General features: G+C 40.3%; 1 protein-coding gene across 1 annotated transcript in view; it reads right to left on the minus strand.

Annotated features, from left to right (window-relative positions):
- Positions 1-972: 972 nt before the first annotated feature.
- The window catches only part of syn2b (synapsin IIb), a 99,933-nt gene continuing 88,010 nt past the window's right edge, over positions 973-12,895 (minus strand). The window contains exons 6-13 of the mRNA XM_026167705.1: positions 12,824-12,886; positions 11,500-11,642; positions 11,047-11,121; positions 10,195-10,297; positions 8,081-8,257; positions 6,951-7,017; positions 3,026-3,857; positions 973-2,907 (exon numbers count right to left, since the gene is read on the minus strand). Coding sequence (XP_026023490.1) covers positions 2,754-2,907; positions 3,026-3,857; positions 6,951-7,017; positions 8,081-8,257; positions 10,195-10,297; positions 11,047-11,121; positions 11,500-11,642; positions 12,824-12,886 — 1,614 coding nt within the window. The 3' untranslated portion in view covers positions 973-2,753. The remainder of the gene's footprint in view (positions 2,908-3,025; positions 3,858-6,950; positions 7,018-8,080; positions 8,258-10,194; positions 10,298-11,046; positions 11,122-11,499; positions 11,643-12,823; positions 12,887-12,895) is intronic.

Consider the following 12,895-nt stretch of genomic DNA (forward strand, 5'->3'; position numbering starts at 1 on the left):
CGCTTAAATTTATGTGATGGTGCTGGCAAATGATCATTTTTCTACTTTTAAGTGTTCCTAAAATGTAAATATTGTGCTGCCTGTGTAAGATATAACGCTCTACAATGTTTTGATATACAGTAAGCCTTCTGGCATTGCTAGATTTGTTAGGGAGACTCTGTTGTGGATGTCTTAGTATTTTTCATCTAAAGGAAAATAAATATATATGCTGAGAGCAAAATGACATACCAACAAATTAAACAATGTATCTCAGTAAAGGTTTTGAGTGTGAATATTTCTAAGAGTGTGATGAATGAATGTGGGACCCTGTGCCACGTGTGCTTTTTAAAAAAAAAAAATTATCTGGTAAATTAGGGTGTAGTTCTTCACACTGGGGCAAATCTGTTGAGTTCACAATTCAACAGATGCTTTTAACAGTCATGTGTCTTAAAGCTTAAAGTCCTTTTAATCACTTTAATCAAAGCTTTGTCTTGTGATATGTGGTATGTCTCAAATTTCCTGCTAGACAAGCCATGCCAGTGCATACAGCTCTTCAGACTCTTCAGACGTCCATGTGACACAATCACATGGACGTCGGTGACACCTAAGTCAAAATCTTGTCTTAGCAGTTGCATATTTTGTTTTTAACTTACTCACAGCGGTTTCAATGTTGCAGTATTTTAGGATTGGTGACATGGTAATGGAGACAGCTGATGAGCTGTGGCAATCCTTAAAGGGAGGAAGCGAAAGAAGAAGAAACGTACTTTTTTCAGGTTTGTAGTTTGAAATCAGAAGAAGCAGTGGCTGTGGCGAACTTGGTTTTAGTCTGCTCAACAGCAGCTTTTTAATTAGACTTTCCCTGACTGGTGAATATCCACATCTATCCCAGGCCATATATGCTTACACAGATGCACCACACTTCTTTATGAGTGTGAAATAGATGTGCCCATGTGAAGAAAACACTCAAAGAAAAGACACAGCCACTGGCATGACTCTCAGTGAATCAGTGGGATGATGGAACCACATCTTTATTAACTTTTATCTGTACAGAAAAAAAAACCAGTCACCAGATCATGCAAAGCAGGATTGCATTACAAATAAAAACACAATATAAAACAAACATTTTATACTTTACCATAAATATGGAACCTCAAAAATAAATAAATATATTACAAAAAAATAAATAAACTTCTGACAAATACAATATGTCAAAGTTTACTTGCAACATAGTCATGGAAATGGATAAGCCGACAGGTTGATATGCAGGTCGTAGGATTTGTTTTTACGCGTACGTTCTTGAAATGCAACAACTGAACCAAAAATGACCGGTGAAGGTAGAGGGTTCAATCCAGGCTGCGTAAAATTCATTGCACCTATACATACAAGGCTAAGGACGAAACACCAACAGTTGTGATAGTACTCAGATCAGATGCTGACTGCACGTAAAGAGCAACCTGGAGAGTCACCATGGAAAGAAATCTTAAAGGGAATGTAAGAGTAAGGTATTCAACACATACACAGATCCCGTATGTATGATAATATAATAGGGTGACAGCACTCAACAGTCATGTCGAGGTGTTATTGCACTACTGTCTCAATGTCTTTTCATGAGAATAATCAGCAAAGTACAATACTGTTGATAGATCTACACAGAGGTGAAACAAGAAATCACCAGTCACAACTACAGACATGAGTTACCACGTGAAATGCATTCATTTACTCGCCAGCCGTGCTCCTCCTAAACAGCAGCGGCACGCTGATTCCAATGCTCAAAGCTTCATAGTGAATGAATGCATTTTAATATGCAATTGACCCAGGTCTGCACAGCTAACACACATAGCTGTGAATTGAAAACATGTTCACAATAAGGCTACAACATCTAGAGAGAGAGAGAGAGAGAGAGAGGCAACGGAGGGCAAAGTCTAACACTGATAGAGCTCTCACTTGCTCCAAAAAGTCACACACTTGGAGGAGCCATGCACAACAAGTGAACACAAATGAACATACAGATATCCCCCCCCCCCCCCTAAAACACACGCACACATAAATGAACTTCAAGGCTTATAGACAAAAAGGGGCAGCAATGACGAGCCCAGTAGTCGGTAGCCAAGGACCAGAGAGACACAACGGCTGGATTTACACAGACAGGAACAAATCTTTTAAAGAAGTATCTCTTTTTTTTTCTTCTTCCCTTTTTACTGACTTGCTGACCAACAATGATTCACTGGAAACCATCAAATGTAGGAGAAACCAAATGTCATATCTGAACATTAACATTTGTATAAATCCAGCTACTGAATGAAAGAGTTATGTCACTGACTGCAAAGCTAATCAAAAAGTGCTGCTGATTTCTTTTTTTATTATTATTGGCTTCTCTCCCATTATAGTTGTGTTTATACTGCATTTATATACTGTATATAAACTTATGTACATTCCATCTGTAGTCTTTAATATTATACTTTCATTATACCTTAGACTCTGTTCCTTTGTGTGCGCTGGGAAAAAATAATTTTTTATTCTATTCTTTCTACTATATCATAATATATTCTATATCAATGACTTAACTCCTTCAGACCTATTAGTCTGGGTTCATTCACGGAACATCCTACCCAGCAGGCCTCACTGTTACTCACACAGGAAAGCTAAAAGTGGTGCAGAAGAGGGACCGGGACAGAGGGAATACAGTACAGTTAACACACAAACTTTAATCTCAGACTGGTTCACATTTAATGTCAATCAAGTCATCACTGGCCAATGGTAAATGGAGGGTGTGTCTAGTCAGAGAAAAGGCTGGCGAAAGACTTTCGAAGGTTACGAATGGTCTCGGCCTTTGCCTCCTCCTGGCCTTCGCCTCCGGAGCTTGAGACCCCGCGGAAGAAAGAAGAGTCGCTGAAGGCGTTGAAGGCATTGGTCAGGGACTGGGATTTACTGGGAAGAGAATGGAGAAAAGGAGGGGGAAATCGAGAAAAGACAGATAAAGGAGAATTTGTATTCAAATGAATGAATGAATGTCTTTAAATAAGCGTGTTGATAATTCAGCTCTTACTTCAGAAGAGGGTGAGTCTTTTGCTGCGATTGTTCTTCCACTGTTGCCTCGGCCTCAGCTGGTGCTGCGGCTGCTTCAGCTGGGACTGGCTCAGGGTTCGGGGAAGCAGCAGCTGGCTTAACTTGAACTGGAGCCTTAGCTGGAGACTGGATGTTATGTTGGACCTGACTGGCTTTGGCTGGGGACGGAACCTGTGCTGGGGCAGAGACCGAGGCTGTATCTGAAGACTGAGCTGGTGCTTGGGCAGTGGGCTGGGGTGTGGGCGAAGCTTTCGGAGGAGGTGCGGTTTGTGGCTTAGGCTGGAGCTGTGGTTTGGAATTTCTGCGCATAGGAGGAATGGGTTTTGCAGGTGGTGTGGGTTTGGGGGGAAGATCTTTTGGTTTGCCAGGTGCTGGGGATGGGGAGCCTTGAGGCTGGGGCTTGGGCTGCTCTGTGGTTGGAGGAGAGGCTGGGGGAGAAGCCTGAGCTGCAGCTGAGGCTGCAGCGGGGCCAGAAACTGCGGCTGCTGCTTTGGTTGGTGGAGAGCCTGGAGCTGCAGCTGCCGGTACTTTTGCAGGGGATGATGGTGAAGCTTTGGCTGGGGCTGAAGTGGAAGCAGAATCTGGGGTTGGCTTTGTGACAGACGGGGCTCTCATCATTGGTGGAGGCCTCGGTACTGGTGGTTTTGTGACTGAGGCAGCTTTCTGCACTGGGCTTGGTTTCTGAGCCTGAACTGGTTTCTGAGCTGGACCTGGACCAGGTCTCTGAGCCTGGCTGGGCTTTGGTACTGGTTCAGATGCTCTCTTAGCTGATTCTGATGATGTGTCCACACTCTGCGCTTTCACTGGTGCACCTAAAAGATGAAATATAGTTATATGAACTTGTACTTCCACTGCTATACAACACCCAAATGCAAAAAGGGGGTTAATAATAGAACATACAAGCATCAGTATTTAAACTCTAGAGACTGTTAGTGCAGCGTTAGACAACCAGGCATTTGTAACACTCACCAAAAACCAAAGCAGAACATGATATAGAAAATGAGCTTGAATCTAAACATGCCCATTCACAAAATGATTCCAGACATTCATAGAAATCCTATCTAACTAATCTATCAAGAATAGACTGGGGCAAAGCAGGCTCTGAATGTTTTGGCTGTAATGACCAGCAGGGGGAGGCAGAACAGCAGTTAAAAGAAGGTGCGGTGATTCGCCTATCATGCCAAGTGTTATGCACAGTAAGTCACGTGACCAGCACTAGTGCGCTAATTAAAACAGGCAGTGGCAGGAAAGAATCAGACTGACGGTGAGGAGAAAGACAGTAAACAACAAAAGGTCAGGAGCTAACGGAGAAATACCGGTTTAGAACAAGTGATCCAAACACAAGCAGCAACGTGGCGGGACATGCAACACAAAAGAACCAAGTGATTACACAAGCTGAGCTAGAAGCGGCAGGGCAGGGATGAGTTTCCAGCAGTTCAGAATTCATTTTCTCCAAAACAGAATTACTGAATGTAAATTACATTATAAAGCCTCTTTGAACACAGCTTGAAAAATGTAAACAGAATCCTGTTTATGGACTTGTGAATTTATATATATTTTTTCTCATTACAAAAACTTCATGAAAATTCATCCCATGTGTTCTCAGAGAGTCACTGCTGTCAAGCAGCTAATTGGCCACGAGTCTTACGTTTGATCAGATTGTCATAAAGCATCCCAATGGTTGCTTGGGACTCACGACGCATAAAAACCAAAGAAAATACAATTTGTACAAACATAATTCATAAAGGGAGACACAATAACAATTTGCTTGGCTACAAACCCAGAATTAGGGAACATTGTGTTTAGAGATTTGCTTAATATTTTGTTGACCGCTATTATAATTGATTTTCGCCACATCAGTCAAGCAAGTACAGAAAGTGGCAAACGATTTTAGCTATATTATTAAAAATATTATTTAATCTCTTTATTTAGAAAAGGTTTAAAAATCAAAATCTTCATCAAATCTATAGCCAGATGTTCAAATATTAGCAATTCAATGGTCTGGATCCAAGCAAATGAGGAATGATCATGCAGACAAAGAAAAGTATGCTAATTTTTTTTTTAACTTAATTTAATCAGGTGTTGTAATTGTGAGAGAAAAAAAACATCATATTTTGCACTTTATGAAGCCAGATTGCCTGTTTCAAGTATTATAACACAAAACAGTTGAGGCTTATTTACAACCAAACACAAACTCTAATCAGCTACTCACAAAAAAAGTCAAGATCTTGTTGCTCAGCCAGAAGGAAATCAATTTATTTAGCATAAAAATGCAATTTAAAGATTATAAAAATGATTTAAGCAGAAACCACAGAAACCCAATTGAGCTGGCCAAAATTTAACAAGCAGAGTGATGGTAATCTCTGTAAGTTATTTTTCTTTTCACTAAAGAACACATAAAAATAAAACATTAATCCACCAATAAGTGCACATGTTTTCACAGTGTTAAATTAGTATCACATATGGCATTGTTATTAATGCATAATTCATATATAGTGAAGTCCGATTTGCACATCTTAACACTCAATAGGCACATATTTATCTCTATCAATTCACATAAGACACAAAAAGCTATTTCTACAACATCTTAACCACCACATGGAGTACAGGCATTTGCCACACCCATGCAAAAAATGAGAAACCACAATGAACAAACATGCAAACCCAAATTCACACAAAGACAAACACAACAACTCCAACATTAATGGCTTTGTTAATGTAACACTTTGGGTAGCGTTTTACCACTGCGTTTAGTAGGCACACTTAGTTTTAAAACATCAGCCCTGAGCACAAACACCACCACACACACTCTCTCTCTCACACACACACACACACACACACACGTTTGAAAACTTACATTACATCTGCAATTAAACTTAACATGCTGGCTAAGTGCATTTTAATATACATTTGCTTGTTAATTCAAGTGAATGCCACAAGTTAAAAACAGACAACACTGGCTTGTTAATATAAATGAATGCCGCAAGTTAAAAAGAGGCAAGGCATAGCTTTGACAGATAGAAGAGGCTTCTTGCTGTTCTTGGACCCAGACTAGTGCACCAATCATTTCTGTCAACACCGAAGTGAAGCCATGATGTCAATATACTAGTTTGAGGCAGTAATGAAGGAAACTGTTGAGTTCAAGGAACAAGGATCAGTATGCTTACAAAATACAAGCTGCTTCTACTCTTCTGCACTCCTTCATTTTCTTGCCAAGAGTTAGATGAGAAGATGAATATGCCTCTTGTACCTATACGGTAAACATGAAGCTACACTCAGTAGGTAATTAGGTAGGCTAAAAACAAAGCCTGGAAACAGGGGAAACAGCCAGCATGGCTCTTTCCAAAGAAACCATAGCAGATCAAAGTTTCCCATTTTGACAAGATGTGTGTCATAATTTTGATGAATACAAAACCTGTGAAAGCCACAGAGCAACACATGACGTCAAAGTGCAAATCAGTGAGTTCTAAAGGTGTTTATTGGTGGATCGGGTTGCCAGGTAAGCTGTTTTTCCCAGTTTCCATGCCCAGGCAAAGCTAATGGTAGCTGCATATCTACAGTACAGAGAAGACATTACTGTTGGTCTTCTTGTCTAATTCTTGGCAGAAAAAAACAAACAGGTCTATTAACAGATCGCTGGTAAACTGGATGATCGGGCATCTATGTGTTACAGTATCAAGTCCCAATACAACGATGTGAAAGCACTGAATACTTATTTCCCACCTGTTTACTTTCTGATGGCAGTACTTTGTTTGATAAGGAAGATGTTCAAGTTAACAGCTAGTGGATACTTCATCTCAGAAAGTGATGTTAGCAAGGGGACTGTTCAATGATGAATTTAGTTAGTGTTTTCTAGACATGCTACAGCAGCAGCCCTTTTACATTGGTGAATAGTGTTCAGAAACCTTGAGGTTGAGGACGTTGGCTTGAAGTCCTGTTAGGATCAGCCAGTCCTTCCTTAGGGGCAGCAGTCTAGTAGACAGAGAGGAGACAAGGGATCAATGAAAAAAAAGAGTTGGCAAGGCAATAAAAAACGAGAAAGGGAAATTAAATTATATACAATTAAATTTCACAACAACAGTGGCCTCAAAACAAAACAGCAAGCTTTTTCATTATTTGTCACATTCAGTATCATAAAGAGTACAAGTTGCAGTGAAAACTTTTGTGTCCGTGCTGCAGCCGCACCATTCCAGGGCTTTGTGGTTTTTAGCATGAAGGGTCTAGCCAGGACCCTTCATGCGTGGGACTCGAACTTGCAACTCCCACTCCAAAGGTGAGTTGTGCTACCACTACACTACCTAGCTCCGGTATATACAGCAATAGTACAGCTGCAAGACGCTTTATATTGTAAGATAAAGACCCTAAAATAATACAGAGAAAACCCCAACAATCAGACGACCCCCTATAAGCAAGCACCTGGCAAAGCTGGGAAGGAAAAACTCCCTTTTAACAGGAAGAAACCTCCGTCAGAACCAGGCTCAGTGAGGGGCAACTATCTACCCCAAATGGTTGGGGATAAAGGAAAACGAAGGTAAGGATGCACTAGTGAGTTGTGAAGGACTACAGTAGGTGCTTCCTGTGCACCTTGGAAACACTTGCTACTTTTAGATCACATTGTGGATTTCCTGATTCCGCCATATTTATGATTGCTATGCTTTCAATGTTTGCTCTCTAAGATATAAACATCAGCCATCTCTGTAAAGCTGATCCAGTTTTAATGTTAAAATATTATCGTTGGTAATGAAAATGAATTCTCTAGCTCAAACCCAGAGACCAAATAGCAACCTTTATAGGAGTCCATCAGTTGGGAGCATAACCAGAAGCATCTATGTACTTTTCTAAAGAGGCTTACAGTATCTTTAAACCTGAAGTTATTCATCAGGATCCTTTGTAGATGCACAATTTTAAGTGGTCAGGACATGATTTCCACAGGGAGATTTTAAAACAGCAGCCACACTGGAAGAGGTCTAGCGGTGCAAATTTTTTTGTATTTGTAGAACAAATGCTACACAATGCAACATATTAAAGGCTTCACCTGTTGGGGCTGCACAGTAGCTGGCTTTTGGCTTTGAGGGGAGCGCGTTGGTGAGCGGGAAACGCTAGATGACCTGGAGGCCAGTGCTTGGTTCATCTTAGCCAGCACCACCTCTGAAATGAGCTGGCGGTCCTCTGCCTGGTGATCGCCAATCAGCTGCATAGATGAACCCACAACCTGGATAACAGGAGACAACAATGTGAGAGATGAGAAGATGTATGAACTATGACTGGCTAACAAAGTCAGGACATTGAAGAAAAAAGGAGGTTAAACAGCACAGCGGTCTGAACAGAGTATCTAGGTGATTCTGTTATATTTCTCCAATTGCAGGGAAAGTGTAGTTTGAAATCATAAAAAAAGACAACATAAAAAAATAAAACAGAAACAAAACACACCCACACCATTACAGGATTTTGTCTTTTAATGAGCAAAAACTGCCCTCAGTTTTACATCATTATAAAAAGTGACTCATGGGAACTGTGGAGGTATGTTTTTGTTATTTGTTTCCTATTTTTTCAGTTTCAGTATGAAATCTGCTTTCAGTTTAAATAGTACACAGTTTTATGACTGTCAAGTTTTTTCAAAGCTTAAATGGGATGGATGACAAGCCTTTTGTGTCATGTCGGCTCCAGGATAATTTCCCTGTGCTCTCTCTGATGCATGGTCTCTTTTTTATCATTTTTAGTCATACAGTTATTTCCACAAACACATCTTGTCTGAATCATCACTACATAATCCTGTTATTTTAAAACTGTCACCATATCTCCCCCTCCATCTGTCTAATCTGTTTATCACAAACACACTCTTAGCTGTTAGACTACTTCAGCTTTTGTTCTACTCTTTCTATAAGTTGATTAGCTGCCGTCTAGAAACATCGAGTTGGTTTGTCTGTTCTGGCTTCTTTATTGACTTTCACAAAGCAGGCTGTGTTTTACCATATCTGAAGTGTGCTTACCATATTGTTCCATCTTTTCGTGGCCAGTTATCACAATTTTGATAAGAACTGACCCATAAATGAGCAAGCTGCAATGACCTACATAATTAAGATGCTCTGTACTTACTGCTAAAATTATTCCACGGAGAAGCAGCTCTTTCTAGAGCACTTTAGTTTCTGCCCTACAAACCCAAGCTTGTCAAGCTGCTGGTCACTAAACATTTCATCTTTGGCCTTGTACTCCTGAATTCTACCTTTTTTTCAACAGCTTGGTAGTAGTGTTGCTGCGATAGTCTGAGTCCCTCCAATTATTTGCAGCTCATACTTTTTCTTTTTGTGTCAGTTCTCTGCCTTTGGGTTCAAACATACTCCCATCAGTTTCTGAAGCTTAACCTGCCACACTGAAGTGCCCTAACTACCCAACTTTAAGAGAACCAATACAGCCAGAAAACCAATTTTCAAAGCTCCTCATACTTTATTGTAACCTCTTTCTATGTCAGCTTCTCTTGATCATGGCTCTATCTCAGCCTGAACATTGAGAATCTGGTGCAGTCATCCTGCCAGACGCCTCCAATCTGTCCAATCTGGACTAAATCTAAGCTCTTATACTTTATAGCCTTTAAAAACTTTAAAAAGAGTGTTAATGGTTTTGGTTTATGTAAATGTTTTCTACATAAAAGGTAGCATTAAGCAGAAGAAATTTATACTTCTACTTTGCTGTCATCACGACTAAAGGCTGCAAAACATAAAAACCAGTTTGCGATAAAAAAAAAAAATACTGGAAAGGCAGAGGTGAAAGAGAAATAGAGAGATAGTAAAGTTTTGAAACACAAAGACAGAGCAATCTGGTGTAAAAGATGAACATAAAGTGACACAAATTGTGTAATGTATGCACGTCAGAGTGTCACCAGACATCAGCTATTAAACCCTTAATGTGCATTCAGGTTACCTGAATCAGTTTATTCCCAGCCAGACAATCTCTGCTCCCAGCAATGTAAATTGGGCCAGACATGCTAAATTTAATATGCTTATGCAACACAGCTCCCACAGGCTGATGTCAACGTGGTGAAAGTTTCCAAACAAAACACAAGAGTCAATAAATACAGTGATGCAGGAAAAAGTCTAAAAACCTTTTGAGTTCTTTAGTTTTACTCCTCCCTTCCCTTCCTTTCCTTCTCACCTCTGTAATGTAGTCGTTTCCATCCTTGCCACATATGGCTTTGACAGCACAGATATCCAGTCCTCCAAAGATCTCTGAGCAGGTATCGACCCACAGTTTAAACCTGTCACAAAGAAAAGCGTGACAAATTAGTCCTATTAACAGCTGTCAAAGGTGACTATAGGTGACAATGTGCAACAAGATTAGGTAGTTAACTTGTTTTCTTTGCTGTATCAAAACGAGGTGGGAGATGATGGTGAACCTTTCCTGCCTTATTGTTAATGAAAAGTCTTGCACACTAATTAAGCAGTGGTATTGATTTATCACTTCAGCACAGCGTGTAGCAGAAATGTTGTTTGGGCTTAGATCCCAACGGCAAACCCGTTCTTGAGCCCCTTTAGCTCCAGGCTGTAACCTATGAAGGTGCTGTTTTTTTCCTTGCTTTACTCCTTCCAGTCAATCTAGGGTCAAAACAGACGGATCAATACTCACCTGAAGGATAATGTACTCTAATCCAGTGTTCTAGCCCTGGTAGCTTGCATAAAACTGAGCTAAAAGTTGTTTGACAACTGCAACTCTATAAATAATATTTGAATAATAATGTTTGTTCCAGGGCTGCTGTACACAGATAACGGTGCTGAAAGTGCACTAGATACTGTTTACAGTTTGACTTACTATACCTGTGCTCTCAATACTGTGCTGAAATGCATGCTTCACCCATGAGCAGATGATGTGAAAACAGTTGTGGTACAAAATGTCAACGGCTTTCAGCTGAATTAATCTGAGTACACTGACTAACTGTGGTAAAACACAAGAGAGATGTGTGTGACATCAGGGCAGCCTGAGCATCACTAATGTGGAAGCGGTGCTCACTTGTCAGTCATGGCTACTTGTTCCAACATGGCAGATCCAGTGTTGCTTTTCCAATTACCAGAGATAGATGTTCGCCTGGAAAAGGAGAGGAAATTGTGCATTAAATTATTATGTAAAAGCCTCATTACAGAGTCAGCCCTTCAGTATAGATATTATAAATGCAGGCAATAAAAGACAGAGAGAAGTAAGCATCCTTGCAGCAGGAGGTTTGTGGCTTCAGCTACTAACTGCAGTCAGACAGAGAGCAGAGCTGTAGGTTCTCTGTCTGAATGGCAGTTTCATAACCATATGCTAGCATATGCTCTTTGTTTTTTTCTAAACTAAAGGCACATGAGACATGGAGATGTGGTATGGTAAACTTCAAGATTTATATTTCTGTCTGCTGGTACATGAGCGCGCACGCACAATATATCATCCCTAAATCCAAATGACGCACAAGGACAGCACACTTACATGTAGGCTTTGTAGTCCGTGCCAATTTTCTGGACCCTGATGTCGTACTTGGCGTCTACGAATGGCTCTGTAGTACAGTAAGTCTGAGTGATGGCCACCACACTTGCAATGTCCTGGAAGTCGCTCACATTGTCCACCTTAACCTACAGTGGAGTAAAACATATAAATACTTAATTTATTTATTCAAATAAAGAAAGACTCTCAAAATGCACCCAGTCTTACAATTTGTCACGCAAATGCCACCAATGTACATTTCACCCCCTGCTGGTAAATAGAAAAAGTGCAGGTTAAAGCGCTTCTCCATTGGCTTTACTTTTAAGACCGGAAGGACAGTGATGGTACGTGTGGGTAGAACATTTTCAAGGATGAGTGGTTGTTGAGCTCCTGTAACTCGGTTGTAATACACAAATAATACCTTCTTGTGTCACAATAAATTATATTTAATGAATAAGGGTAACCCAGCACAGAGTGGCACTACATGGATCACAATGTCAGGAGAGTCAGGTCAGGACAGTGCTTTAAGTTGCCGTTTCTCAAATGTAGAACACAAGCTTGTTTAAAAACAAATGCATCATCACTACTGGACATACTCATGAAGTTGACTGGCTGTGTTCAAAGCCGATTGACAATGCAGTTGCTGCAAACTGTCTGGACAATGTTTGACTTGCTTGATTCTAACATTGGTTCAACTGGCCATCAAACATTGGTTAACAGTGTTAAATCGATCAATCAATCTAATGTCCAATCTGACCGGTTAAGACGTTTGCTTTCTCACATAAAGCTTCTCCATTTAATGTGCAGTGCATGTGTGAAAATGGCTTATTGAACCTGAGCAGTTCAGGGGAATGATGTGTGGTGGATCGATCAGGAGCGGTAGAAACGCTCCACTCTGATTTCAGCCAGAAAATATTAACACAGTTGTCAATCAATAACAGCACAATGTTTGGACAAAATGTAAAAGGGAAGAGAGAATAAAAATGATGAACTGATAGGAGGAAAGGGATAAAGAAAGACATCTAAGATGGAAGCAGAGGATGGGAGAAGGCTATTAAGTGCACGCGTATGCCAGCAAAAGCACTAACAAGTATAATAAATGTGATTCTAGATGTAGTGGTGCTTTATGGTTACCATTTAACCATCTAAGCTAACTACTATAATAGCCACATGATTTGTCCTCCATTCACAGAGCCAAAACTATTTCCTGGCTGTAATAGTCGATCCCCACATATCTTTGAATGGCAGCTAAAGTTTAAGTAAAGCAGGTGTGGTTAAATGGTTAATCTAACTGTATATATGTCAGTTGGTAAATAAATAAACCAATTACCTTTCCCATTCCAGAGTGAGCATGTCCAATCTTCACCACCACTGGGAAGCTTGGTGTTGTAATCTGCAAATA

The sequence above is a fragment of the Astatotilapia calliptera genome, chromosome 5, assembly GCF_900246225.1.
Source record: "Astatotilapia calliptera chromosome 5, fAstCal1.2, whole genome shotgun sequence".
NCBI lineage: Eukaryota > Metazoa > Chordata > Actinopteri > Cichliformes > Cichlidae > Astatotilapia > Astatotilapia calliptera.